Genomic DNA, 27,961 nt, shown 5'->3' with positions numbered 1-27,961 from the left:
CATCAAGACAAGGTGGTTCTTTGTCCGACTCCGGACTTTCTTCCTAAGGTGGTCTCTCCCTTCCACCTTAACCAGGACATTACCCTACCTTCCTTTTGTCCGGCACCTTTTCATCGCTTTGAAAAAGCGCTGCATACTCTGGATCTGGTGCGTGCTCTCCGGATCTATGTATCTCGCACCGCTGCGCTCAGGAGGTGCACCTCTCTTTTTGTGCTAACCACAGGTCGGCGCAAGGGCCTCCCTGCTTCTAAGCCGACCTTAGCCCGTTGGATTAGGTCGACCATTTTGAACGCCTACCAGAGTACTCAGGTGCCTCTCCCACCGGGGATCAAGGCACACTCGACCAGAGCTGTCGGTGCCTCTTGGGCTTTTAGGCACCAGGCTACGGCTGAACAAGTCTGTGAGGCTGCCGCTTGGACTAGCCTGCATACCTTCTCGAAGCACTACCAAGTGCATGCTCATGCTTCGCCAGATGCGAGCTTGGGCAGACGCATCCTTCAGGCGGCTGTCGCCCATTTGTTAAGTTAGGTTTTGCCTACTTCTTACTTTGTTCGGTTTATTTCCCACCCAGGGACTGCTTTGGAACGTCCCATGGTCTGGGTCTCCCAAAGGAACGATAAAGAAAAAGAGAATTTCTTTGTCGCTCCATTGGGAGACCCAGACAATTGGGGTGTATAGCTTCTGCCTCTGGAGGCCACACAAAGTATTGCACTTTAATAAAAAGTGTAACCCCTCCCCTCTGCCTATACACCCTCCCGTGGACCACGGGCTCCTCAGTTTTATGCTTTGTGTGGAAGGAGGCACACATCCACTTATGCATTCTCATACTTAGTTATGTCGGTTGGAAGAAAAGAGGGCCCCCACGGGGCCCCCGGCATGTTCCCTTCTCACCCCACTATGTCGGCGGTGTTGTTAAGGTTGAGGTACCCATTGCGGGTACGGAGGCTGGAGCCACATGCCGTCTCCTTCACCATACCTTATGCGGCTCTGGGAGAAGTGGGATCCAGAGCGGTCATCCATTTGCTGGGACCGTGCTCCATCCGCAGCCCCTGGTGGAACCTGCCGCGGACCGGAGCCTCTTCAACCTCAGGGACCGGGCCCTGCAACTTAAAGGTACTCTGTGTCCCCATAGGGGACTGTGCAGGGAGCGCACCTTCTTCCCGGAAGCCGCGGTAGTTGTGAAATTGAGGAGGCCGGTGGACTTCCGCGCCGACCGTGCCTGCTTGTCGGGCGCGGCCTCAAATTTAGTCCCCGGCTTCACCGCGGCCTAGTCGTGAAAATCCCGCCCCCGGGCCTGCCTGTCAGGGGTAAGGGCGGGATTACCAACATGACGTCGGATGTGAGGGCTGGAGCATCCTGCATGTCTTCCTCCGCCCTCACTGACCACTGTGGGGACCCCAGATTCCCGCTCTTTGCTGGCGCCGCCCCGGCCCCACTCCTCCCCTGAGAGCTCCGGCGGCCATTTTCTGGCATTCTGCCGGTGGATGCTTCTCAGTGAACAGCTCTGCAGCTCCGGGGGATCCACAACAGGGAATCTGGAGGACACACTCCGCTCGTTAGCGGTCGGTAAGCTACACCGGTCACCCGGTGCTGGTCCCCCTAGGGTGCCGGAATAGATATAGAGATAGATCGGTCAGGCTGTATACCCTTTTCCCATATACCCTCAGTGGTCACTCTCCTAGGAGACAACAGCATGTCGTCCACAAGGAGCAAAGCTACTAAGGCACAGGTTTTTTTCGCGGCCTGTACCTCTTGTGGGGCTATGTTACCTGCGGGTTCCACCTACCCTCACTGTGAGCAATGCTCGACTCCTGCCTCGCTTGCTCAGCCGGAGCCTCGGGCACTGGTGGGCCCCTCGGCTCATGTAGACCCCCCTGCTCCCCCTGAGCAGGCTGCAGGGACAGAGTCACCGGTGTTGGCCTCTTTCTTCAGCGCTCTATTGGGAGACCCAGACGATTGGGGTATAGCTACTGCCCTCTGGAGGCCACACAAAGCACTACATTAAAAGTGCAAGGCCCCTCCCCCTCTGGCTATACCCCCCCCGTGGTATCACGGGTTCTCCAGTTTTAGCTTTGTGTGCGAAGGAGGTCAGACATTCCATGCATAGCTCCACAGATTTTAGTCAGCAGTAGCTGCTGACTATTTCGGATGGAAGAAAAGAGGACACATATAGTGTCCCCAGCATGCTCCCTTCTCACCCCTGGATGGTGTTGTAAGGTTGAGGTACCTATTGCTGGTACAGGGCTGGAGCCTGACATGCTGTTTTCCTTCCACATCCCCTGGTAGGGCTCTGTGGAAGTGGGATCCTGCCGGCCTCTCAGCTCTGACGCCGGGCTCCATCCACAGACCCATTAGAACCTGATGGAGACGGAGCAGGAGTACGATCAGGGACAGGCCCTGCATCATACAGGTACTCTGTGTCCCCGGCAGGCACAGACACACTCCGGGCTGGCTGGGTGTTGTAGTGCGCCGGGGACCGCAACGTTGGAGCTAGTGTCCCTACAGATTACTGGGGGATTGTTTGTGTATGGGAACGCAGCGCCGACCCCCTCTGGACCGGGCGGCGCTGCTGTGACTTGTGGTGCGCCGGGGATCCGCCGTCCGCGCTTTTACGGCGGCGGCGGTTATAAATTGAGTCCCCGGCTTTTTGGGCCTAGGACGCCGGCAGCTCCGATTCGTTCCCGCCCCCACCCTGTCATTCAGGGTAGGGGAGAGACGCTGTTCGCTAGCAGCGACGAGGGCTGGAGCCTGATTTACATGCTCCAGCCCTCACACTAGGCACAGAGGGAAGCAGGCTTCCCGCTCTTGGCCAGGAACGCCCAGGGCCCGCCCCCCTTCTCTCTCAGGACGCCGGCAGCCATTACATGCAGTCTGGCTGGAGGAAGGACGCAAGGCTCTGGGAGACCTGGACTAGGGGCTATCTGGCGACCACACACCCGCTTTTTAAGCGGGCGGTAAGCGATTTTTCTGTGCTGGTCCCTCTAGTGCCTCACGGTGTATTGGTGTACTGTGTAGGATATAGAGATATTGTATTTCTTGCACTGTAAGGTCGCTTCTGGCTGCATCTCCCAGATCACTCTGTGGAAGCAACAACATGCCATCCTCAAAACGCAAGGCTGCCAAGGCTAGGGCTGTGTATACTGCGTGTGCTGCATGTGGGGCTAATCTACCAGCAGGCTCCGATGACCCCCATTGTGTGCAATGCTCCGACCCGGTGCTGCTTCGCCAGCCGGAGTCAGGAGGGAGAGTGACCCAGGCTGAGACGCCTGTAAGTCCTGCCCCGGTGACAGGGACAGACTTTGCAGTTTTTGCTGATAATATGTCTGTCTCTATGGCAAAAATACTTTGGAAACCCTGCGTTCTGTCATTGCCTCAATGTCCAGAGGAGACTTCCTTGCCTCAATAGACATCAAAGATGCTTATCTCCACGTGCCAATTGCTACAGAACATCAACGTTTTCTACGTTTTGTGATAGGAGACGACCATTTTCAGTTCGTAGCTCTGCCATTTGGTCTGGCAACAGCCCCACGGGTCTTCACCAAGGTCATGGCGGCGGTGGTAGCAGTCTTGCACTCTCAGGGACACTCGGTGATCCCTTACCTAGACGATTTATTGGTCAAAGCTCCCTCTCAAGAGGCATGTCAGCACAGCCTGAATGCTACGCTGGAGACCCTACAGTCTTTCGGATGGATCATCAACTTTCCAAAGTCGATCCTATCACCGACTCAATCACTAACGTATCTTGGCATGGAGTTTCATACTCTAGCAGCGATAGTGAAGCTTCCGCTGAACAAGCAGCGGTCACTACAGACAGGGGTGCAATCTCTTCTGCAGGGCCAGTTGCATCCCTTGCGGCGCCTCATGCATTTCCTAGGGAAGATGGTGGCAGCCATGGAAGCAGTTCCCTTTGCGCAGTTTCATCTGCGCCCACTTCAATGGGACATTCTCCGCCAATGGGACGGGAAGTCAACGTCCCTGGACAGGAAAGTCTCGCTTTCCCAGACGGCCAAGGACTCCCTACAATGGTGGCTCCTTCCCACCTCATTGTCTCAGGGAAGATCCTTCCTGCCCCCATCCTGGGCAGTAGTCACGACAGATGCGAGTCTGTCAGGGTGGGGAGCAGTATTTCTCCACCACAGGGCTCAGGGGACGTGGACTCCGCAGGAGTCCACCCTTCAGATCAATGTTCTGGAGATCAGAGCAGTGTATCTTGCTCTACTGGCCTTCCAACAGTGGCTGGAAGGAAAGCAGATCCGAATCTAATCGGACAACTCCACAGCGGTGGCATACATCAACCACCAAGGAGGGACGCGCAGTCGGCAAGCCTTCCAAGAAGTCCGGCGCATTCTAATGTGGGTGGAGGACAGAGCATCCACCATATCCGCGGTTCACATCCCAGGCGTAGAAAACTGGGAAGCAGACTTCCTCAGTCGCCAGGGCATGGACGCAGGGGAATGGTCCCTTCACCCGGACGTGTTTCAGGAAATCTGTCGCCGCTGGGGAGTGCCGGACGTCGACCTAATGGCATCCCGGCACAACAACAAGGTCCCGGCATTCATGGCGAGGTCGCGCGATCAAAGAGCTCTGGCGGCAGACGCCTTGGTTCAAGATTGGTCGCAGTTTCAGCTCCCATACGTGTTTCCGCCTCTGGCGCTCTTGCCCAGAGTGCTACGCAAGATCAGATCCGAGTGCAGCCGCATCATACTCGTCGCTCCAGACTGGCCGAGGAGGTCGTGGTATCCGGATCTGTGGCATCTCACGATCGGTCGACCGTGGTCACTGCCAGACCGACCAGACTTACTGTCCCAAGGGCCGTTTTTCCATCAGAATTCTGCGGCCCTGAACCTGACTGTGTGGCCATTGAGTCCTGGATCCTAGCATCTGCAGGATTATCTCAAGGAGTCGTTGCCACAATGAGACAAGCTAGAAAGTCGAATTCGGCTAAGATCTACCACAGAACGTGGAAGATTTTCTTATCCTGGTGCTCTGCTCAGGGAGTGTCTCCCTGGCCATTTGCATTGCCCAAGTTTCTTTCCTTCCTGCAATCGGGGTTAGAAAAGGGCTTGTCGCTCAGCTCCCTTAAAGGGCAAGTTTCGGCACTATCCGTGTTTTTTCAGAAGCGTCTAGCACGTCTTTCTAAGGTGCGCACGTTCCTGCAGGGGGTCTGTCATATTGTGCCCCCGTACAAGCGGCCGTTAGATCCATGGGATCTGAACAGGGTACTAGTTGCTCTCCAGAAGCCGCCCTTCGAGCCTCTGAAGGAAGTTTCCTTTTCTCGGCTGTCACAGAAAGTGGCGTTTCTTGTTGCGATCACATCGCTTCGGCGAGTGTCTGAGCTGGCAGCTCTGTCATCCAAGGCTCCCTTCCTGGTGTTCCACCAGGACAAGGTAGTGCTGCGCCCTATTCCGGAGTTTCTCCCTAAGGTCGTATCCTCTTTTCATCTTAATCAGGATATATCCTTGCCTTCGTTTTGTCCTCATCCGGTTCACCGGTATGAAAAGGACTTACGTTTGCTAGATCTGGTGAGAGCACTCAGAATCTACATTTCCCGCACGGCGCCCATGCGCCGTGCCGATGCACTTTTTGTCCTTGTCGCTGGTCCGCGCAAGGGGTTGCAGGCTTCTAAAGCCACCCTGGCTCGATGGATCAAAGAACCAATTCTAGAGGCCTACCGTTCTGCGGGGCTTCCGGTTCCTTCAGGGCTAAAAGCCCACTCAACCAGAGCCGTGGGTGCGTCCTGGGCATTACGTCACCAGGCTTCGGCTCAACAGGTGTGCCAGGCAGCTACCTGGTCCAGTCTGCACACTTTCACCAAGCATTATCAGGTGCATACCTATGCTTCGGCGGATGCCAGCTTAGGTAGAAGAGTCCTGCAGGCGGCAGTGACACCCCCGTAGGGGAGGGCTGTTTTGCAGCTCTAACATGAGGTATTTCTTTACCCACCCAGGGACAGCTTTTGGACGTCTTAATCGTCTGGGTCTCCCAATAGAGCGCTGAAGAAGAAGGGAATTTTGTTACTTACCGTAAATTCCTTTTCTTCTAGCTCTTATTGGGAGACCCAGCACCCGCCCTGTTGTCCTTCGGGATGTTTTTTTTTTTTTTTTTTTTGTTGTTTGCGGGTACACATGTTGTTCATGTTGAACGGTTTTTCAGTTCTCCGATGTTATTCGGAGTTAATTTGTTTAAACCAGTTATTGGCTTCCTCCTTCTTGCTTTGGCACTAAAACTGGAGAACCCGTGATACCACGGGGGGGGTATAGCCAGAGGGGGAGGGGCCTTGCACTTTTAATGTAGTGCTTTGTGTGGCCTCCAGAGGGCAGTAGCTATACCCCAATCGTCTGGGTCTCCCAATAAGAGCTAGAAGAAAAGGAATTTACGGTAAGTAACAAAATTCCCTTCTTTGCTGAGAAACTCTGTCACTTTCCCAATCCATTGCACTGTCTATGGACAAATGGTCTTCTAAACTCCTTGAGGCATTGCAGTCCAGACCGGAGCTTCCACAGGCCCCGGCCCCTGTTAGCTTGTCTGCTCCAGGCCCCTCTCTGTCCGCGCCGCAGCGCGCTCCCAGGTTGGCCCCTAGGTCTCAGGCGGAGGACTCCTGCCCGGACCGCAGTCCCAGACCGGCTAAGCGGTCTCGCTGGGACTCTTCCCCGACTTCCTCACGCTGCTCGGGATCCCAGCTTGAGGACTCTCAGGAAGACGAGGCGGAAGTGGGAGCTCAGGGCTCTGACCCTGACTTCGCCCTTAACCTTGATACACCTGAGGGGGACGCCTTAGTAAATGATCTTATCTCGTCCATCAACCAGGTGTTGGATCTCTCACCTCCGCCTCCTCCTGTAGAGGAGTCGGCGTCTCAGCAGGAGAAACACCAGTTTTGGTTCCCCAAACGTACGCGCAATACGTTTTTTGATCACTCTAACTTCAGGGATGCTGTCCAGAAGCCCAGAGCGGTCCCGGACAAGCGCTTTGCTAAAAGTCACACTGACACGCGTTACCCCTTTCCATCTGAAATCGTTAAGGGTTGGGCTCACTCTCCCAAGGTGGATCCTCCAGTCTCCAGATTGGCTGCTAGGTCCGTTGTGTCTGTTGCAGATGGCTCATCCCTGAAGGATGCCACTGACAGACAGACTTCACCAAGAGCTCTATCTATGAGGCCACGGGCGCGTCTTTCGACCCGGCCTTTGCAGCTGTGTGGGCTCTCCAAGCAATCTCGGCTTGTCTGACTGAGATTAATGCTGTCACACGGAATTCTGCTCCGCATGTTTCGTCTTTGACCTCTCAGGCATCAGCCTTTTCGTCCTACGCCATGAACGCCGTCCTGGACTCCACTAGCCGTACGGCTGTAGCATCTGCTAACTCCGTGGCAGTCCGCAGGGCCATGTGGCTGCGCGAATGGAAAGCAGACTCGGCTTCCAAGAGGTTCTTAACTGGTTTGCCTTTTTCTGGCGACCGTTTGTTTGGCCAACGGTTGGATGAGATTATTAAGGAATCCAAGGGAAAGGACTCCTCCTTACCCCAGTCCAAACCTAAGAGACCTCAGCAGAGAAAAATCCAATCGAGGTTTCGGTCCTTTCGGCCCTCCGCCAAGCCCCAATCCTCTTCGTCCAACAGGCCGGAGAAAGGCCAGAGGAACTCCTATGCGTGGCGGTCCAAGTCACGCCCCCAAAAGGCAGCAGGAGGCACTGCCTCCAAGACGGCCTCCTCATGACTCTCGGCCTCCCCTAGCCGCATCCTCGGTCGGTGGCAGGCTCTCCCGCTTTGGCGACGCCTGGTGGCCACATGTTCAAGACCGATGGGGTGAGAGACATTCTGTCTCACGGTTACAGGATAGAGTTCAGCTCTCGTCCTGCGGTTCGTTTCTTCAGAACCTCTCCGCCCCCCGCGCGGGCCGATGCACTTTTTCAGGCGGTGGACGCTCTGAAGACAGAAGGAGTTGTGATCCCCGTTCCCCTTCAGGAACGTGGTCGCGGATTTTACTCCAACTTGTTCGTGGTGCCAAAAAAGGACGGGTCATTCCGTCCCGTTCTGGACCTCAAGCTACTCAACAGACATGTGAGAACCAGACGGTTTCGGATGGAATCTCTCCGCTCGGTCATCGCCTCGATGTCACAAGGAGACTTCCTAGCATCTATCGACATCAAGGATGCTTATCTCCATGTACCGATCGCACCCGAACATCAACGTTTCCTGCGTTTCGCCATCGGGGGCGAACACCTTCAGTTCGTGGCATTGCCTTTCGGCCTGGCGACAGCCCCACGGGTTTTCACCAAAGTCATGGCATCCGTCGTGGCGGTCCTGCACTCTCAGGGCCACTCGGTGATCCCCTTCTTGGACGATCTCCTAGTCAGGGCCCCTTCTCGGGTGGCGTGTCAACAAAGCCTTACCGTCGCTCTGGCGACTCTCCAGCAGTTCGGTTGGATCATCAACTTCCCGAAATCCAAGTTGACACCGACCCAATCACTGACTTACCTTGGGATGGAGTTTCATACCCAGCAAGCGTTAGTCAGGCTACCGAGCGACAAACAGCTTTCTCTGCAGGCAGGGGTGCAATCACTTTTTCGGAGTCAGTCACACCCCTTAAGGCACCTCATGCACTTCCTGGGGAAGATGGTGGCAGCTATAGAGGCAGTGCCGTTCGCGCAATTCCATCTACGGCCACTCCAATGGGACATTCTCCGTAAATGGGACAAGAGTGCGGCTTCCCTCGACAAGAACGTCTCTCTTTCCCTTGCAACCAAAACAGCACTTCAGTGGTGGCTCCTACCCACATCTCTGTCGCGGGGAAAATCCTTCCTACCCCCAACCTGGGCTGTGGTCACCACGGACGCGAGCCTTTCAGGTTGGGGAGCGGTTTTTCTCCACCACCGGGCTCAAGGAACCTGGACTCCGATAGAATCGTCCCTTCAGATCAATATCCTGGAGATAAGGGCAGTATATCTAGCCCTATTGGCTTTCCATCGGTGGCTGGAGGGCAGGCAGATCCGTATCCAGTCAGACAACGCCACTGCCGTCGCCTACATCAACCACCAAGGCGGCACTCGCAGTCGTCAAGCCTTCCAGGAAGTCCGACGGATTCTGCAGTGGGTGGAAGCCACAGGCTCCACCATCTCCGCAGTTCACATCCCGGGCGTAGAAAACTGGGAAGCAGATTTTCTCAGTCGTCAGGGCATGGATGCGGGGGAATGGTCTCTGCACCCAGACGTGTTTCGAGAGATCTGTCGCCGCTGGGGAACGCCGGACGTCGATCTCATGGCGTCACGGCACAACAACAAGGTCCCGGCCTTCATGGCACGGTCTCAGGATCACAGAGCTCTGACGGCGGATGCGTTAGTCCAGGATTGGTCGTAGTTTCGACTGCCTTATGTGTTTCCCCCTCTGGCGATGCTGCCCAGAGTACTACGCAAGATCAGGTCCGTCGCGCCATTCTCGTCGCTCCAGACTAGCCGAGGCGGTCGTGGTATCCGGATCTGTGGCATCTCACGGTGGGTCAACCGTGGGCACTTCCAGACCGCCCAGACTTGCTGTCACAAGGCCCGTTTTTCCATCTGAATTCTGTGGCCCTCAACCTGACTGTGTGGCCATTGAGTCCAGGCTCCTAGCGTCTTCAGGGTTATCTCAGGATGTCATTGCCACCATGAGACAAGCCAGGAAGCCAACGTCCGCCAAGATCTATTACAGGTCTTGGCAAATCTTCCTATCATGGTGCGCTGATAACGGTTTTCCTCCATGGCCGTTTGCCTTACCCACTTTTCTTTCATTTCTTCAATCTGGAATGGACAAGGGTTTGTCCCTCGGCTCTCTCAAGGGCCAAGTATCGGCGCTCTCCGTGTTTTTTCAAAAGCGTCTAGCCAGGCTTCCGCAGGTCCGCACGTTCCTGCAGGGGGTTTGCCACATGGTCCCACCTTACAAACGTCCGCTGGAACCCTGGGATCTTAACAGGGTTCTGACGGCTCTTCAAAAACCACCTTTCGAGCCGCTGAGGGATGTCTCTCTCTCACGTCTTTCGCAGAAGGTGGCCTTCCTAGTGGCAGTCACATCACTTCGGAGAGTGTCTGAGCTCGCAGCGCTGTCATGCAAAGCCCCCTTCCTGGTTTTTCACCAGGATAAGGTGGTTCTGCGTCCTGTCCCGGAATTTCTCCCTAAGGTGGTATCCCCTTTTCATCTCAATCAGGATATCTCATTGCCTTCCTTTTGCCCTAATCCAATTCACCAATGTGAAAAGGATTTGCACTCTTTGGATCTAGTGAGAGCACTCCGGTTCTACGTGTCTCGCACGGCGCCCCTGCGCCGTTCAGATGCGCACTTTGTCCTTGTCGCTGGCCAGCGTAAGGGCTCTCGGGCCTCCAAGTCAACCTTGGCTCGGTGGATCAAGGAACCGATTCTCGAGGCCTACCGTTCTTCTGGGCTTCCGCTTCCTTCAGGGCTGAAAGCCCATTCTACCAGAGCCGTGGGTGCGTCCTGGGCATTGCGGCACCGGGCTACGGCTCAGCAGGTGTCGGGCAGCTACGTGGTCTAGTCTGCACACTTTCACGAAACACTATCAAGTGCATACCTATGCTTCGGCAGACGCCAGTCTAGGTAGGCGAGTCCTTCAGCGGCGGTTGCCCACCTGTAAGAGGGGGCCGTTTTCGGGTCTTTTTATCGAGGTATTCTTTTACCCACCCAGGGACTGCTCTTGGACGTCCCAATTGTCTGGGTCTCCCAATGGAGCGACAAAGAAAAAGGGAATTTTGTTTACTTACCGTAAATTCCTTTTCTTCTAGCTCCTATTGGGAGACCCAGCACCCGCCCCTGTTCCCTTCGGGCTGGTTGTTCTTTTGTGTACACATGTTGTTCATGTTGAATTGTTCTTTTGGTTCATGGTCTTCAGTTCTCCTAACATCCTTCGGATTGAATTTACCCTAGACCAATTTATAAGTTTTCTCCTTCCTGCTTTTGCACCAAAACTGAGGAGCCTGTGGTCCACGGGAGGGTGTATAGCAGAGGGGAGGGGTTACACTTTTTAAAGTGTAATACTCTGTGTGGCTTCCTGAGGCAGAAGCTATACACCCCAATTGTCTGGGTCTCCCAATAGGAGCTAGAAGAAAAGGAATTTACGGTAAGTAAACAAAATTCCCTTTCTTTGTCGCTCCATTGGGAGACCCAGACAATTGGGTGTATAGCTTCTGCCTCCGGAGGCCACACAAAGTATTACACTTTAAAAAGTGTAACCCCTCCCCTCTGCTATACACCCTCCCGTGCATCACGGGCTCCTCAGTTTTTATGCTTTGTGCGAAGGAGGCACACATGCACGCATAGCTCCACAATTTAGTCAGCAGCAGCTGCTGACTATATCGGATGGAAGAAAAGTGGGCCCATATAGGGCCCCCGGCATGCTCCCTTCTCACCCCACTCTGGTCGGCGGTGCTGTTGAGGTACCCATTGCGGGTACATAGGCAGGAGCCAACATGCTGTTTTCCTTCCCCATCCCTGCAGGGCTCTGGGTGAAGTGGGATCCATAATCGGTCTCCAGACACTGGGACCGTGCTCCCTCCGCAGCCCCTGGGGAATCTGCTGGACAGGAGCTGGGTATCGTCAGGGACATGGCCCTGCTACTTTGAGGTACTCTGTGTCCCCTTGTGGACGGCGCATGGAGCGCTTGTGTCATAACACGCTGCAGCACTGCTGGGCGTGTTATTGCGCCGGGACTACCGCGCTGACCGCGCTTGTTTGCCGGCCGCGCTTATAACTCTAGTCCCCGGCTTCTGCGGCCTAGTACCGCATATTCCCACCCCCGGGCCTGCCAGTCAGGGGAAGGGAGGGACGCTGCAAGGGCAATGTGCTCTGTGTCCCCGTTGGGACGGCGCATAAAGCACCTTGGGCCCAGACGCTGCAGCGACTGCGGCGTGCGTATGGGTCCGGGACTACCGCGCCGACCGTGCACTGCCGGCCGGCCGCGATTTTAACTTTAGTCCCCGGCTTTTGCGGCCTAGTATGGGATTCTCCCGCCCCCAGGCCTGCCAGTCAGGGAAAAGGGCGGGACGGTCGGTATGACGCCGACAGTGAGGGCTGGAGTACACTGAGCTGTCCTCCGCCCCCCTCACTACCCACGCTGGGGCACCAGATTCCCGCACTTTTTTGTGACTACGCCCACGCCTCCCTCCTCCTCAGAGAACGCCGTCAGCCATGTTTTTCAGCAACTTCTGGCTGCAGCTGAGGGAGACCCGGGGCAGAGAATCTGGTGGCCACAAGCCACATCCGCAGCCCCTGGGGGAATCTGCCGGACAGGAGACGGAGTATCGTCAGGGACATGGCCCTGCATCTACAGGTACTCTGTGTCCCCGTTGGGATGGTGCATGAAGCACCTTGGCTCAGACGCAGCTGCGACTGCGGTGTGGATTTTTTGTCCGAGACTACCGCGCCGACCGTGCCTGTTTGCCGGCCGCGGTTTTTACTTTAGTCCCCGGCTTTTGCGGCCTAGTGTGTTAAACTCCCGCCCCTGAGCCTGCCAGTCAGGGAGAAGGGCGGGACGGTCGGTATGATGCCGACAGTGAGGGCTGGAGCACACCTCGCTGTCCTCCGCCCCCCCTCACTGATCACTATAGGCCACCAGTTCCCGCACTTTTGTGACTACAGGGACAGAGCCCTGCATCATAACGTGCTCTGTGTCCCCTGAGGGACGGTGCATGCAGCATCTGTGTTACAAACGCCGCAGCGGTTGTTGACTGGTTTGTGAGACTGGGACTACCGCGCCGACCGCGCCATGTCTGCTGGCCGCGTTTTTAAATTTAGTCCCTGGCTCTTACGGCCTAGTGCCATATACTCCCGTTCTCGGGCCTGCCAGTCAGGGGTAACGACGGGACGGCCGACTGGACGTAGGCAGGGAGGGCTGGAGCATACGTTGGTATCCTCCTTCCCCCTCACTGAGCACTGGGGGGCACCAGTTTTTCAGGTGCTGTCCCCCCCTTGGTGCCGCAGTGTATATATATCTATATGTTTATTTATATGGTATATGATCTCACTGTTCGGCAGCATTATTTGTTTTTTGGCTGTATACCCTCACTGATTACTCTGCGGACGACATGCTGTTGTCTGCTCTTAAAGAGTAAGGGTGCCAAGGCACTGGCTTATTTTACAACCGGTACCTCTTGTGCGGCTATATTACGGGCACTGCACAGATGACAGCGACAGAGTTTGCATGATGAAATCAGCAAATCTCTGAATAGCTTTCACATTCCAGGACTCTGTCTATGGACAGGGGGTCCGCTAAGATACTGGAAGCCTTGCAGTCCAGACCGATACCACAGGGCCAGGGAGCTGTGAGTTCATCGCTCCCGGGTCCCTCTGAGTCGGTACAACATCCTGGGGTAACACCCAGATCCCACGGTGAGAACTCCGTCACGGACCGCGGCCTATGATAGGCTAAGCGGGCCCGCTGGGAACCTTCCCCGACTTCATCAGGAGTGCGTGTTTCGATCACTCTAACTCCAGAGGGGCCGTCCAGTAGCACAGAACTTGACGGACAAGCGCTTACTAAGCGCCTTATTGACACGCGTTACCCTTTTCCCCCCTGACGTGCTTAACGGTTGGGCTCAGTGTCACAGGGTGGATCCTCCAGTCTCTAGGCTGGCGGCTAGATCCGTAGTAGGGGCAGATGTCCATCTCTCACGAATGCCACTGACAGGCAAATAACGCTTATGATGAAATCCATCTATGAAGCCATAGTGGCATCTTTTGCTCCAGCCTTCGCAGCCGTGAGGGCACTCCAAGCTATCTCACCTTCTCCGGCTGAGATTATTGCGGTTGCACATAACTCTGCCACGCAGGTTGTGTCCTTCACTTCTCAGGCGTAGGTTTTTTCGTTCTACGCCATGAACGCCGTTCCTGGACTCTGCGAGCCGTACAGCGGTAGCATCCACCAATTCAGTGGCAGTCTGCAGGGCCATGTGGCTACGTGAATGGAAGGCAGGCTCTGCTTCCAAGAAGTTCTTAACCGGTTTGCCATTTTATGGCGACCGTTTGTTTGGCGAGCAATTGGATGAAGTTACTAGACAGTCTCGTCCTTGCCGCAGTCCAAGACCGATGGGTGAGAGACATCCTGTCTCACGGTTACAGGATACAGCTCTGCTCTCGTCCGCCGACTCGTTTCTTCAGAACATCTCCGCTCCCCGAGCGAGCCGATGCACTTTTTCAGATGAACACTCTGAAGTCTCGATGTCACAAGGAGACTTCCTAGCATCAATTGACATCAAGGATGCTTATCTCCATGTGCCGATCACACCCGAGCTTCAACGCTTTCTGCGTTTCGCCATCAGGGATGAACTCCTTCAGTTCGTGGCACTGCCATTCGGCCGGGCGACAGCCCCACGGGTCTTCACCAAGGTCATGGCAGCAGTGGTGGCGGTCCTACAGGGCCACTCGGTGATCACTTACCTAGATGATCCTCTAGTCAAGACACCCTCCTGGGTGGCATGTCAACACAACCTGACCATTGCTCTGGAGACTCTCCAGGGGTTCGGGTGGATCATCAAAATTCCAAGGTCAAAACTGACACCGACCCAATCACTGACTTATCTCGGGATGGAGTTTTATACTCTCTCAGCGATAGTGAAGCTTCCGCTGCATAGTCAGCGTTCACTACAGACAGGGGCGCAATCTCTCCTTCGGGCCCAGTCACCCCTTGAGGCGCCTCATGCACTGTCCCAGGAAGATGGTGAAAGCAAGGGAGGCAGTTCCCTTGCGCAGTTTCGTCTGCGTCCGATTCTATCGGACGCCGCAAATGGGACAGGAGGTCGACGTCCCTAGACAAGAACGTCTTTCTTTCCCTTGCAGCAAAACCTCTCTTCAGTGGTGTCTTCTTTCCACTTCCTGGGCGAAGGAAAAATCCTTCCGGCCCCCAGCCGGGGCTGGGGTCACGACGGACGCGAGTCTGTCAGGGTGGGGAGCGGTCTTCCTTCACCACTCGGCTCAGGGAACCTGGACTCCGACAGAGTCCTCCCCTCGGTTCAATGTTCTGGAGATAAGGGCAGTGGATCTAGCCCTAAAGGTGTTCCAGCGGTAGCTGGACGGCAGGCAGATCCGAATTCAGTCGGACAACGCCAAGGCAGTTGCGTACATCAACCACAAGGGCGGCACACGCAGTCGTCAAGCCTTCCGAGCAGTTCGGCGGATTCGGCTGTGGGCGGAAGCCACAGCCCCCAACATCTCCACAGTTCACATCCCGGGCGTAGAAAACTGGGAAGCAGATTTTTCTCAGTCGCCAGGGCATGGACGCAGGGGAATGGTCTTCACCCGCACGTGTTTCTAGAGATCTGTTGCCGTTGGGGAACGCCGGACGTCGATCTAATGGCGTCTCAGCACTACAACAAAGTCCCGGCATTCATGGCTCGGTCCAAGGATCACACAGCTCTGGCGGCAGACGCGCTAGTTCACGACTGGTCGCAGTTTCGACTGCCTTATGTATTTCCTCCTCTGGCACTACTGCCCAGAGTGTTACGCAAGATCAGGTCAGACTGTCGCCGCACCATCCTCGTTGCTCCAGACTGGCCGAGGTGATCGTGGTACCCGGATCTGTGGCACCTCACGGTGGGTCAACCGTGGGCACTCCCAGACCGACCAGACTTGCTGCCTCAAGGGCCATAATTCCTTCGGAATTCTACGGCTCTAATCCTCACTGTGTGGTGGCTCCTAGCGTCATCAGGAATATCTACAGATGTCATTGCCACCATGAGACAGACCAGGAAACCAACGTCCGCCAAGATCTATTACAGGACTTGGAGGATCTTCTTATCCTGGTGCTCTGATCAGGGTTTTACTCCCTGGCCGTTTGCCTTGCCCACTTTCTTTCGCAAAGGGTGGCCTTCCTAGTGGCAGTCACATCACTCAGAAGAGTATCTCAGCTGGCAGCGCTGTCATGCAAAGCCCCCTTCCTGGTGTTTCACCAGGATAGGGTGGTTCTACGTCCGGTCCCGGCCTTTCTCCCTAAGGTATCCCCGTTTCGTCTTACCCTCTTTGGGTCCGCATCCAGTTCACCAATGTGAAAAGGATTTGCATTTATTAGATCTGGTGAGAGCACTCCGGCTCTACATTTCTCGCACGGCGCCCCTGCGCCGGTCTGATGCGCTCTTGTCCTTATCGCGGACCAGAGTAAGGGATTTCAGGTTTTCAAGTCAACCTTGGCTCGGTGAATCAAGAAACCGATTCTTGAAGCATACCGTTCTTTTGGGCTTCCGATTCCTGCAGGGCTGAAGGCCCATTCTACCAGAGCCGTCGGTGTCCTGAGCATTGCGACACCAGGCTACGGCTCGGCAGGTGTGTCAGGCGGCTACCTGGTCGAGTCTGCACACTTTCACGAAACACTGTCAGGTGCATGCCGATGATTCGGCAGATGCCAGCCTAGGTAGGCGAGTCCTTCAGGCGGCAGTTGCCCACCTGTAAGAGGGGGCCGTTTTTCGGCTTTTTATCGAGGTATTCTGTTACCCACCCAGGGATTGCTTTTGGACATCCCAATTGTCTGGGTCTCCCAATGGAGCGACAAAGAAGGGAATTTTGTTTACTTACCGTAAATTCCTTTTCTTCTAGCTCCTATTGGGAGACCCAGCACCCGCCCCTGTTCCCTTCGGGCTGTTGTTCTTTTGTGTACACATGTTGTTCATGTTGAATTGTTCTTTTGGTTCATGGTTTCAGTTCTCCGAACATCCTTCGGATTGAATTTACCTTAGACCAATTTATAAGTATCCTCCTTCCTGCTTTTGCACCAAAACTGAGGAGCCCGTGATGCACGGGAGGGTGTATAGCAGAGGGGAGGGGTTACACTTTTTAAAGTGTAATACTTTGTGTGGCCTCCGGAGGCAGAAGCTATACACCCAATTGTCTGGGTCTCCCAATAGGAGCTAGAAGAAAAGGCATTTACGGTAAGTAAACAAAATTCCCTTCTTTTTGTTTACTTACCGTAAATTCTTTTTCTTATAGTTTCGTATTGGGAGATCCAGCACCCTCCCTGTTGCCTGTTGGCAATTTCTTGTTCCGCGTGTTATCACCGGCTGTTGTCGTGGACAGAGTCTCCGGTTGTTCCGGTTCTTACTCGGTTCTACTTGTGGGTGGCTATTCTCCTTCAGCTTTGGCACTAAACTGGCTGGGACTGGCTCACCAGGGGGTGTATAAGCTCAGAGGGAGGAGCTACACTTTTAAGTGTAGTACTTTGTGTGTCCTCCGAAGGCAGAAGCTAAACACCCATGGTCTGGGTCTCCCAATACGGAACTGTAAACAAAATTCTCTTTTTTCTGTACAGCTCTAGTCACAATAATTCAAACCAGAGGGGTTTTTCTTTATCGTTCCTATGGGAGACCCAGACCATGGGTGTATAGCTACTGCCTCCGGAGGACACACAAAGTTACTACACTCAAAACGTGTAGCTCCTCCCTCCTAGCATATACACCCCCTGCTAGCCAGTCCTAGCCAGTTTTCAAGCTTTGTGTCAGGAGGATCACACACACACATGCATCCTTTTTTGATTTTTCATTTTTTCTAAAAGATTTGGAAGAAAAGCGGGTCCACTGGACCCCCGGCATGTCCCTTCACACTCCCCTGGCGGCAGTGCTGTTAAGGTTGACTTCAGGGCAGAAATCCCTTCATGCCGCGCTCCTTCACCATCCCTTATGGGCTCTGGCTTGAAGTTAGAGCCAACACGGTTCTCACTGCCTTGCAGGAGAATGGCCTCCATCCGCAGCCCTTTGGCAGGACCCTGCTGGACGGAGCACTGGACCCCCACCCCACCAGGGATTGGACCCTGCGTCTCAAAGCTAAGTATAGAGACGTTGTTCAAGGGTCCTTCTACAATGTGGATTTATTGAGGGGACAGTGATTTATGTTGATAATACTGCTTTTTACAGTTTTTCCGGCCGGTTTCTCAGTTTTTACTGAGTACCGCGCCGATGATGCCTGATTTTCGGCCGCATGTATAACTCTAGGCCCCGGCTTCAGCCGCGGCCTAGTTTCGTTTTGTTCCCCTGCATGTTACTCATGCAAGGGGACACTGCAGCGCCGCCCGCCGGCCGCTCTGCACAGGGGACGACACTCCGTTTTAGGAGATGATTCCCTCCCCTGTACATGCCTTAGCCCTCCGATTCCCGCTCCTAGGTTAACCCCCGCCCCCCCCCCCTCCCTCTGGCGCCATTTTCTCAGCGTTCTTAGTACGCTGATCGGCGCTGGCTGCTCTGCAGCAGAGGGAGTGGATATATGGCTGGGGGTCCAGGCTTGGAACCTGAGGGGGCACTCATAATAGCGGCCTGATAAGTCACAACCTCTGGCTGTGCACTTTTATACACGATCACGGCATTCTGAGGGAGTTAATTCTTTATTATAGAACCTCCTCAGCAGCATGTCTCACACTAGGAGCAAAGCTCCAAGGCTGTATACTACATGTTCTGCATGTAAACTCATATTGCCTGAACCGGCACGGACCCACACTGTAATGGTCCTTATGTGGTGCCTCTGCCTGGAGTCTCCCCAGGCTGACCCCTGTCTTGGGTATTCTAGACATTCTAGAAATAGCCCCCCACCTCTGCAGCATGTCTCACAGAGCGAGGCTGCAGGCTGTTTTTGGTATCCACTGCTGGTAGTCTCGTACGGCTGTACCGAGCTCATAACCACTGTGGCCCTTCAGCTTGGAGGCTCATTCAGGGTCCCTCCAGCTGCTCCGGTCGATGGCTGACCCCTGGGGGAATCTTTTTTCCAGGGGTCGGCCTGTCCCGGCATCTGCTGAGCATGCAGCCCCCTTCTCAGGGCGTTTTCTGCTCGCTCAGCAAAGCTCTCAGACCCCGTCCTCCTGACAGGGAGACGCAGGGTCCCCTGTCCTCCCCGTCCCGCAGCTCCGATTACGAGCTGACTCATTGGACGAGGAGGATGTCACGGACGCTACTTTAGGTGCTTTGATCCGTCCGTAGGTGACGCGGATGCGACTGATTGGATTGCGTCCATTATACTTGTATTGGACCTCCATCCGCCTGTATCAGGGGAGTATTCCCCGCTGGCAGTAAGGCATCAGTATACCTTTAACAAGACGAGGAGTGTGTTCCTTAACCACTCCAGTTTTCAGGCGTCCAAGCCCACAGCCTGTCCTGCAGATCCCACAACGGGGTTCTGCTGCCTGTCTCCCCCTCCCATCAGAGGTGGTCAAGGAGTGTACTCATTCGCCAAGGGTGGCCACTCCGGTGTCTAGACTTTCAGCCCGGATAGTTGTATCAGTGGCTGACGGCACCTCTATAAGGATCCCACGGTACATTAATTTTGTACTGGACCTCAATCCGCCGGAGTTACCTTATCTAGGTGAACACAACGTGTGTTCCTTAACCACTCCGGTTTTCAGGTCCCTGTGACCAGCCCAGGGTCCGCTCTGACAGTCGCTTCCCATGAAGCGTGATTCTGAGGACTGTGTTTCCCCTGTCCACCAATAGTGGTCAAGAAGTGGGCTCATTCACCTCAGGTGGCTCTGCCCGGACCGTTATGTCAGTGGCTGATGGCTCCTCAGAGGAGATGCATTCCCTCACAGGGACCCTATGCCCAAAACGGTTGCCTGAACTTCCAGACTTCAGTCTTTTCATCCTATGCCTAGGTCTGCCATGCTGGACACCGCACGGCGGTGGTCTTGGCTACTTTCCTCGCTGTCCGCAGGCTCCTGTGGCTTCGGAAATGGAGGGCAGATGCCTCTATAGAGGTTCCTTGCTGGGCTCCTCTTTGGTGGGACCAGTCTCTTCGGAACCGACTGGATGAAATTTAGGAAGCTCTTGGCGGGGAGAGTTCTTCCTTGCCACAAACCTAAACCAGGGAACCTGTCCAGGGCAGGAATCAGTTGAGGTTTCGGTGGTTTCCGTTCCTCCATCTGATCGTCCTCTAGCTCGGCCTAGGTTCATAGAACCAATTGGCTTGAAGCAGCGTCTTCAGAAGACCGCAGGAGATGCTGCCACTTAGTCAGCTTCCTCCGAGCTATCTAGCCACGCCAACCTCCTCCTAGTCGGTGGCAGGCTCTCTCCACTTGGCGACGTATGGTTCTAACACGTCTCCGTTCAGTGGGGGCGGGATTATATCTCCCATGGCTACAGGATGGAGTTCTGTCCACCCGCCAAACAGATTTTTTCTGTTACCTCCTCCCGGCTCCAAGGCCGCCGCCTTCTCATAAGCCGTGGCATTTCTTGCAGGCCAATGGAGTAATTGTACCGAATCCCGACTGGGAACGGTTCTGAGATTTTTGTTTAAATCTATTTCTAGTCCCCGAAGAGGGCGGTGCCTTCCGACCTGGATCTTTAGCTTTTCAAGCATGGTCAGGTGTGGCGTTTTCACATGGAGTCTCGGTCTTGTTCCGTGTGTTTTTTTTTTTCACCGGATCAATCAAGAACCCAAGGAGATTCCCTCGCAGCCTTCGGCATCAGAGATGCTTTTCTGCAACGGTCAATCGCAGTTTCACACCAGCGTTGACTGCGTTTTGCCATCAGAGCGGTCCAATTCGTGGCTCTTCCCTTGGGGTTGGCCACGGCCCCTCGAGTATTCTCATTGCGGCTGCTGTGATTAGGGTCCTGCACCCCTAGGGATTGACAGTGATCGTTTGCCCTAGACGGCCTTCTTCTCAGGCCTTCATCCAGTGCAGACTCTTAGCAGAGTATTTCGCTTACTCTCGCCACTCTAACCTATTCGGGTGGCTTGTCATTCTGTTCAAGTCCACTCTGACTTCGAACCAGAGGCTCTCAAGGACGCAATTCGAGACTGTCGGCTCTTGTGAAGCCGCTCTTAGTCGATAAGTAGTCCCTCCGCTGGCGGTCGACGTCGTTCTATCAGACACCAAATACAGGTGCTGGTCAGACGGTGGCGTCAATGGAAGCGATTCCTTGCCCAGTTTCTCCTGTGCCCTCTGAGACTGGATGTTGTCCGCTGTACACGCGAACTCCCTCCTTCCACGGGGTGGTGGCTTTGCCACTGACCTGGGGCTCGTTTTCAGGGGTGGTTTCGACCACTCTGTCTCAGGGACGCTCCTTCCTGGCCCCGTCCCAGGTGATTCTCACCAGGGTGCTGGTCTTTCCGCCTTGGGAGCATTATATCTCCACCGCGGAGCGCAGGGCGCTTGGACTCTGTCCGAATCAGCCCTCTAGATCAATGGGCTAGAAATCAGAGCTGTATTCTAGCTCTCTAAGCCTTCACCATTTGTTGGCGGCTAGGCACATTCGAGTTCAGTCGGATAACGTTACAGCGTTTTCCTACATCAATTTCCAGATCGGGACACTCAGCCGCCTGGCAATCTTGGCGCCTCAACATTCTTCACTGGACAAGGGACTCCTAGTCCACCGTATCCGCAGCCCACATCCTAGATGTCAAAACTGCGGGCAGATTATTTCAGCTGTCCAACCGTGGTCCACAATCCTCAGGTTTTGCGGTAGACACACTGGTTCATGTTTGATCCCAGCTTCGTCTCTACCTCTTGCCCAGAGCCCTGCACAAGATCAGGGAAGGGGGCCGTCGGGTCATTCTCTTACAGACTGACCCAGGCAGGCTTCGTATCCTGACCTGCTCTTTCTGTCCGTTGGATTGCCATGGCATCTTCCGGTCCGTCCAGACCTTTTCTCAGAAGGTCCGTTTTTTCCGTCAGAATTCTGGATTCTCGGATTGACGGCGTAGCTATTGAGTCCTGGATCTTGGCGACTTCTGGTATCCTTCCTGAAGTCATCTCCGCTATGACTCGAGCTCCAAGGTGTCCTTGGACCTTTTTAGCCTTGCCGACCCTCCTGTCCCTTCCACAGTCCGGTCTACAGCTAGGACTATCCCTCATTAAGGGACAGGTCTCCGTTCTGTCGGTATGTGCCAGCGGCGTATCGTCCGGCTGGCTCCGGTGCGCTCCTTTAAGGGCGCGTCTCACATCATTCCGCCTTTCCGGCGGTCTATGGAGCCCTGGGACCTTAATCTGGTCCTCCCGGTTCCCGGAAAGCCCCCTTTGCGCTTCTTAGGGAGGTTTCTTTGTTTCATCTTTCACAGAAAGTAGTCTTTCTAGTGGCTATAATTTCCTGCCAGGGAGTTCTGGCTGCACTCTCTCTGAGTCACCCCCTTTTTTGGTCTTTTGCATCAAGACAAGGTGGTCTCCGTCCGACTCCGGACTTTTTTCCCTAAGGTGGTTACTGCTTCCACCTTATCCGGGGCAATTTTCCTGCCTTCCTTTTGTCCGGCTCCTCTTCATCGCTTGAGAAAGCGTTGCATATCCTGGATCTGGTGCGGGCGCCCCGGATCTAGGTGTCTCGCACCGCCGTTATTAGGCGGTGCACCTCTCTCTAGTACTGACTGCTAGTCAGCATAGCGGTCTCTCTGCATCTAAGCCGACCCTTGTTCGTTAGCTTAGGTCGGCCATTTCCGAGGCCTACAAGTGTACTCAAGTGCCTTCCCCGCTGGGGATCAGAGCACATTTGATCAGACCTGTCGGTGCCTTTTCGGCTTTCAGGCTACGGCTCAGTAGGTCTGTCAGACGGCAGCTCGAATTAGTCTGCATACTTTTTCGAAGCTCTATCCAAGGCATGCTCTTGCTTTGGCAGACGCGGGCTTCGGCAGACGCATCTTTCAGGTGTCTGTCGCCCATTTGTGAAGTTGGGTTTTCCTGCTTCTCAGTTGTCTGTTTATTCCCACCCATGGACTGCTTTGGGACGTCCCATGGTCTGGGTCTCCCATAGGAACGATAAAGAAAAAGAGAATTTTGTTTACTTACCGTAAATTCTTTTTCTTATAGTTCCGTCATGGGAGACCCAGCACCCTCCCTATTGCCTGTTGGCAAGTTTCTTGTTCCGTGTGTCTTCACCAGCTGTTGTTGTAGACAGAGGCTCCGGTTATTCCGGGTTTTACTCTATCTCTACTTGTGGGTGGATGTCCTCCTTCAGCTTTTGCACTAAACTGGCTAGGACTGGCTAGCAGGGGGTGTATATGCTAGGAGGGAGGAGCTACACGTTTTGAGTGTAGTAACTTTGTGTGTCCTCCGGAGGCAGTAGCTATACACCCATGGTCTGGGTCTCCCATGACGGAACTATAAGAAAAAGAATTTACGGTAAGTAAACAAAATTCTCTTTTTTTCCCCCCCAGCTTGCTTGTCGTGGTACCCCATTTGCCTCCATTGTGCTGCATGGTAGGCGTGCATCCACAGTCTAACCCCAGCCATAAGGATAAGCCATCAGTATTGTGATCCTAAATAAACCCATTAACATTGATGGACTTGCCTTAGGGTTTGGCCATCACTATTTGATTGTGTAGGATCACACAGTAGTGACTGCCTGGTCCTGCATTTCTGGTCAGGGTACGTGCCGTGATGCCTGATAGGGTCATATGTGTTTATGAGGCTAATAATTTCGGGTTAGGAGCATCCGCCGCCCCACCCGGTCTGGTTTTGTAGAGATCCTTGCGCTGAATGTAAATGACGGACGTGTGAAAGTGACTGAACGTCTCATTGTTTGTTTGTTTTTTTTTTTCTCCTTGTTATTCTAGATCACACCCGACTCTAAAGTCAACGTCCCAAAGCTCCAGAGCCCCGGAGGCGAGAAGGTAAAACCACAGAAGAGTCCGTCACATGACGCTGAAGCTTTAGAAAACGAGGTGAAGCTGGACCCGCACACCTTCTCCCTGCCCACCTGCCGGATCAGCGAGTCCGTACAGAAGCTGATGGAGCTCGCCTACCAGACCCTTTCTGAAGCCACCACCAGCAAGAAGCCCTGGTAAGTGTGGGCAGCGGGCTCATTAGAGCCACACGTGCAGAAGGGTGGGATTTCTGACCTGGCACCGAGGGAACAGATCATGCTCCACATATTGCAGAGGGATACAGATCATTGTCATTTCTGTACACCCCATCACCGTAGGGCGATGATCGCGCACGTCAGGGCATGATGACAGTTGTAGCTTTCCTATGGTTCAGGGAACACTGCCCCGGAGGGAATTTATCCTACTAGAGAGTTGCTCCTAAAAACTGCAGAGGTGGCCGGTAACTAAGGCAACGAGCTGCGAACTATAACATATTTAATAAAGGATAAATTACAAAGCTGCTTATTTTTACAAAGACTTTATAGTTTTACACATTAAGGCCCCCTTCACACGTCCGTGAAAATCACGCATGTTTTGCACAGACGTGTCAAAGGTGCGTATTGCCCTCCGTGTGCCGTGTTTATGGCACACGTGTGTTATCTGTGATAACACACGGAGAACGGGAACTTTCTGCTCACCTGTCCCTGGCGTTGCTGTCCGTGGTGCTGATCTCCGGCCTCCGGTCCTGCCTTCTCCCCGCTGCTGCTGTTTCCGGCCGCAGTGGAGTGAATATGCAATGAGCATAATGAGCGGGGGTCGGAAGCGAGTGACAGCAGCGGCGGAGAAGGGGAGTACAGAAATTCTTTTTATTTGACAGACACGTCTGTTTTCTTTATCGTTCCTTTGGGAGACCCAGACCATGGGTGTTTAGCTTCTGCCTCCGGAGGACACACAAAGTACTACACTTAAAAGTGTAGCTCCTCCCTCTGAGCTTATACACCCCCTGGTAGCCAGTCCTAGCCAGTTTATCGCTTTGTGTTCAGGAGGCATACATCCACATATGCATTCTCATCTGATTTGTTTGACTTTTGGAAAGAGTTTGAAGAAAAGCGGGTCCATGTCTGGACTCCCGGCATGTCCCTTCTCTCCCCACTGTGTCGGCGGTGTTGTTAAGGTTGATTTACAAGGCTGAAGCCTTACATTCCACGCTCCTTCACCATCCCTTCTGGGCTCTGGCTTGAAGTGGGAGCCAGCACGGTCTCCATGCATTGCAGGAGTCCGGTCTCCATCCACAGCCCCTTGAGGATTCTGTTGGACCGGAGCACTCATCCCCAGGGACATGGCCCTGCGTCTCAGCTGCTAAGTACCTGAGACGTTTATGTTGGGGGTCCCGGTTCTTTATTGTATGGGGAGAGTATGCTGTATGTGATTGTTTTTAACTTTTCCGGCGGGTTCTCCAGCATTTGCCTGAGAACCGCGCCGATGGTGCCTGCTTGTCGGCCTCGCCGATTAAATTTAGGCCCCGGCTTCGCCGGAGGCCTAGTTTTGTTTTCCTGCCCTCGCATGTCACTCATGCAGAGGGACAGGTTCGGCTCCTCCCGGCGGCCGTTCTACACAGGGGAGGGACACTCCCCACTGCTGGGGCGTCCCTCCTTCCCTGCAGGTCTCTATAGCCCTCCAGTTCCCGCTGTTTTAGAGGAACGCCCCTAGTCCCGCCCCCTCTCTTCGCTCCGGCGGCCATTTCTCAGGCAGAGTTCACTCTGCTCTGGGACATCCTGCATTCTGCATCTCTGCTGAGGTGTTGCGCACTGGGGGACCGGGCTTCGGAATCTGGAGGGCACACAACACCGCGCTCAGCGGTCTGGTAAGCCACAGCCGGTCTCCGGTTGTGGACCTCTGTATATTCTCCCTGGGGTTCATTCTCTGCAAAGCCCCCACTCCAGCAGCATGTCTCACACAAGGAGCAAGGCTCCAAAGCTTTATGCTGCATGCACTGCATGTAAGCTCCTGCTGCCTGAGCCGAGCATTTATCCACATTGTGATTTCTGCTCTAACTTGGCGGTGCCACAGCCTGGAGTCTCACCCCCAGTGGTCTCTCAGGCTGCTGCTGCTGCACTTGTGACTGAACCCCCGGCCTGGGTAGAGTCCTTTTCTAGGTCCATATCCCAGTCATTTGCTGAGTCCATGGGACTTTTGTCCAGGACTTTGATGAATATGCATCAGCCTCCCTCACAGGGTGCCTCTAATACCCTTGACAGAGGACTCCTATCCTCTGACCTCCGTCCATCAGAGCTCATGGAGGATTCATCATTTGATCCCAGACCCCGTCCTTCTAAGAGAAGGCGCAGGGTTTCCTCCCCCTCCCCATCCCACGGCTCTGTCTCAAGAGCTGACTCATAAGATGAGGAGGATGCCCTCACTGGGGGCTCGGAGGCTATGTATCCCATCGATTTCTCTGAGGGTGACTCAGATCTTAGTGATTTGATTGCTTCTATTAATTCTGTGCTGGATCTCAATCCGCGAGTGTCAGAGGAGCAACCCTCTCTGGCAGAAAAGCACCAGTTTACCTCGCCTAAGAGAGTGAAGAGTGTGTTCTTTAACCACTCCAGTTTTCAGGCCGCTGTGACCAAACCCAGGGCCTGCCCTGACAAACGCTTTCCAAAGCGTGGTTCTGATGACCGGTTTCCATTTCCACCTGAGGTGGTCAAGGAGTGGTCTCACTCCCCAAAGGTAGACCCCCCGGTGTCTAGGCTCTCAGCCTGGACCGTTGTGTCGGTGGCTGACGGCACCTCACTTAAGGATTCCACTGACCGTCAGATTGACCTTCTGGCCAAATCTGTGTATGAAGCTGCGGGGGCCGCGTTTTCCCCGACTTTTGCAGCAGGGTGGGCTCTCAAAGCCATCTCTGCTTCTCTAGAGGAGATGCATTCCCTCACCAAGGAATCTATGCCTGAGATGGTTACCTTAACTTCTCAAGCTTCAGCTTTTTCATCTTATGCCATGTCTGCCATGCTGGAGGCTGCTCAACGCACTGCGGTGGCTTCAGCTAATTCTCTTGTTATCCGCAGGATTTTGTGGCTTCGAGAGTGGAAGGCAGATGCTTCTTCCAAGAAGTTTCTTGCTGGGCTCCCTTTTGCTGGTTCACGGCTGTTCGGTGAACAGCTGGATGAAATCATTAAAGAAGCTACTGGCGGGAAGAGTACTTCCATGCCACAAACCAAGACCAGGAAACCCGCCCAGGGTAGGAATCAATCGAGGTTTCGTTCCTTTCGTTCCTCCAACTGGTCATCCTCTAAGCCTTCCGCCTCGTCCGCTAACTCAGCCAAGGATCAGAAATCCAACTGGCGCCCAAAAGCGCGTCCGCAGAAGACCGCAGGAGGTTCTGCCACTAAGGCAGCTTCCTCATGACTCTCGGCCCGCTCCAGCCACGTCCTTAGTCGGTGGCAGGCTCTCCCACTTTGGCGACGCTTGGTTAAAGCAAGTCTCCGATCAGTGGGTGAGAGACATCATATCTCACGGCTACAGGATAGAATTCTCTTCCAGCCCTCCAAACAGATTTTTTTTCTCTCAACTCCCCCCCTGCTCCAAGGCCGCCGCCTTCTCGCAGGTCGTGGTGTCCTTGCAGGCAAACGGAGTGATTGTCCCAGTTCCCGCTCAGGAACGGTTCAGAGGTTTTTACTCAAATCTCTTCCTAGTTCCAAAAAAGGACGGTACCTTCCGGCCCATCCTGGATCTCAAGCTTCTCAACAAGCATGTTCAGGTGCGGCATTTTCGCATGGAGTCCCTGCGATCAGTCATTGCCTCTATGACCCAAGGGGAGTTTCTGGCGTCCATCGACATCAGAGATGCCTATCTACATGTGCCAATCGCAGTGTCACATCAGCGTTGGTTACGTTTTGCGATAGGAGAGGATCATTTCCAATTCGTGGCTCTCCCCTTCGGGTTAGCCACGGCCCCTCGGGTATTCACCAAGGTCATGGCGGCAGTGATTGCGGTCCTGCACCTCCAGGGGTTGGCAGTGCTCCCTTACCTGGACGACCTTCTGGTCAAGGGTCCATCCAGCGCAGACTGTCAGCGGAGTGTTTCGCTCACTCTCGCCACCCTAGCCCAATTCGGGTGGATTGTCAATCTTCACAAATCCACTCTGACTCCGACTCAGAGTCTCACGTACCTAGGGATGCAGTTCGAGACTTTGCCGGCACTTGTGAAGTTGCCCTTAATCAAACAGCAGTCTCTCCGGCTAGCGGTGCGCTCTCTCCTGAGGCCCCGCCGTTATTCCCTCAGGCGCCTGATGCAGGTGCTGGGTCAAATGGTGGCTTCCATGGAGGCAGTTCCCTTTGCCCAGTTCCATCTGCGTCCTCTGCAGTTGGACATCCTCCGCTGTTGGGACAAGCGGCCTTCCTCCTTACAGAGGTTAGTGGCTCTGTTGCCACGGACCAGGAGCTCTCTT

The 27,961-nt window shown here is 54.4% G+C and overlaps 1 protein-coding gene across 1 annotated transcript in view; it reads left to right on the top strand.

Annotated features, from left to right (window-relative positions):
• Positions 1-27,961, top strand: part of ZW10 (zw10 kinetochore protein) — a 114,205-nt gene that overhangs the window by 53,008 nt on the left and 33,236 nt on the right. The window contains exon 10 of the mRNA XM_075328695.1: positions 23,482-23,708. Coding sequence (XP_075184810.1) covers positions 23,482-23,708 — 227 coding nt within the window. The remainder of the gene's footprint in view (positions 1-23,481; positions 23,709-27,961) is intronic.

Source organism: Anomaloglossus baeobatrachus, chromosome 11 (genome assembly GCF_048569485.1).
Source record: "Anomaloglossus baeobatrachus isolate aAnoBae1 chromosome 11, aAnoBae1.hap1, whole genome shotgun sequence".
NCBI classification, from domain to species: Eukaryota; Metazoa; Chordata; class Amphibia; order Anura; family Aromobatidae; genus Anomaloglossus; species Anomaloglossus baeobatrachus.
The sequence above is the reverse complement of the archived record's forward strand: the minus strand, read 5'-3'. Positions and strand labels throughout refer to the sequence as shown.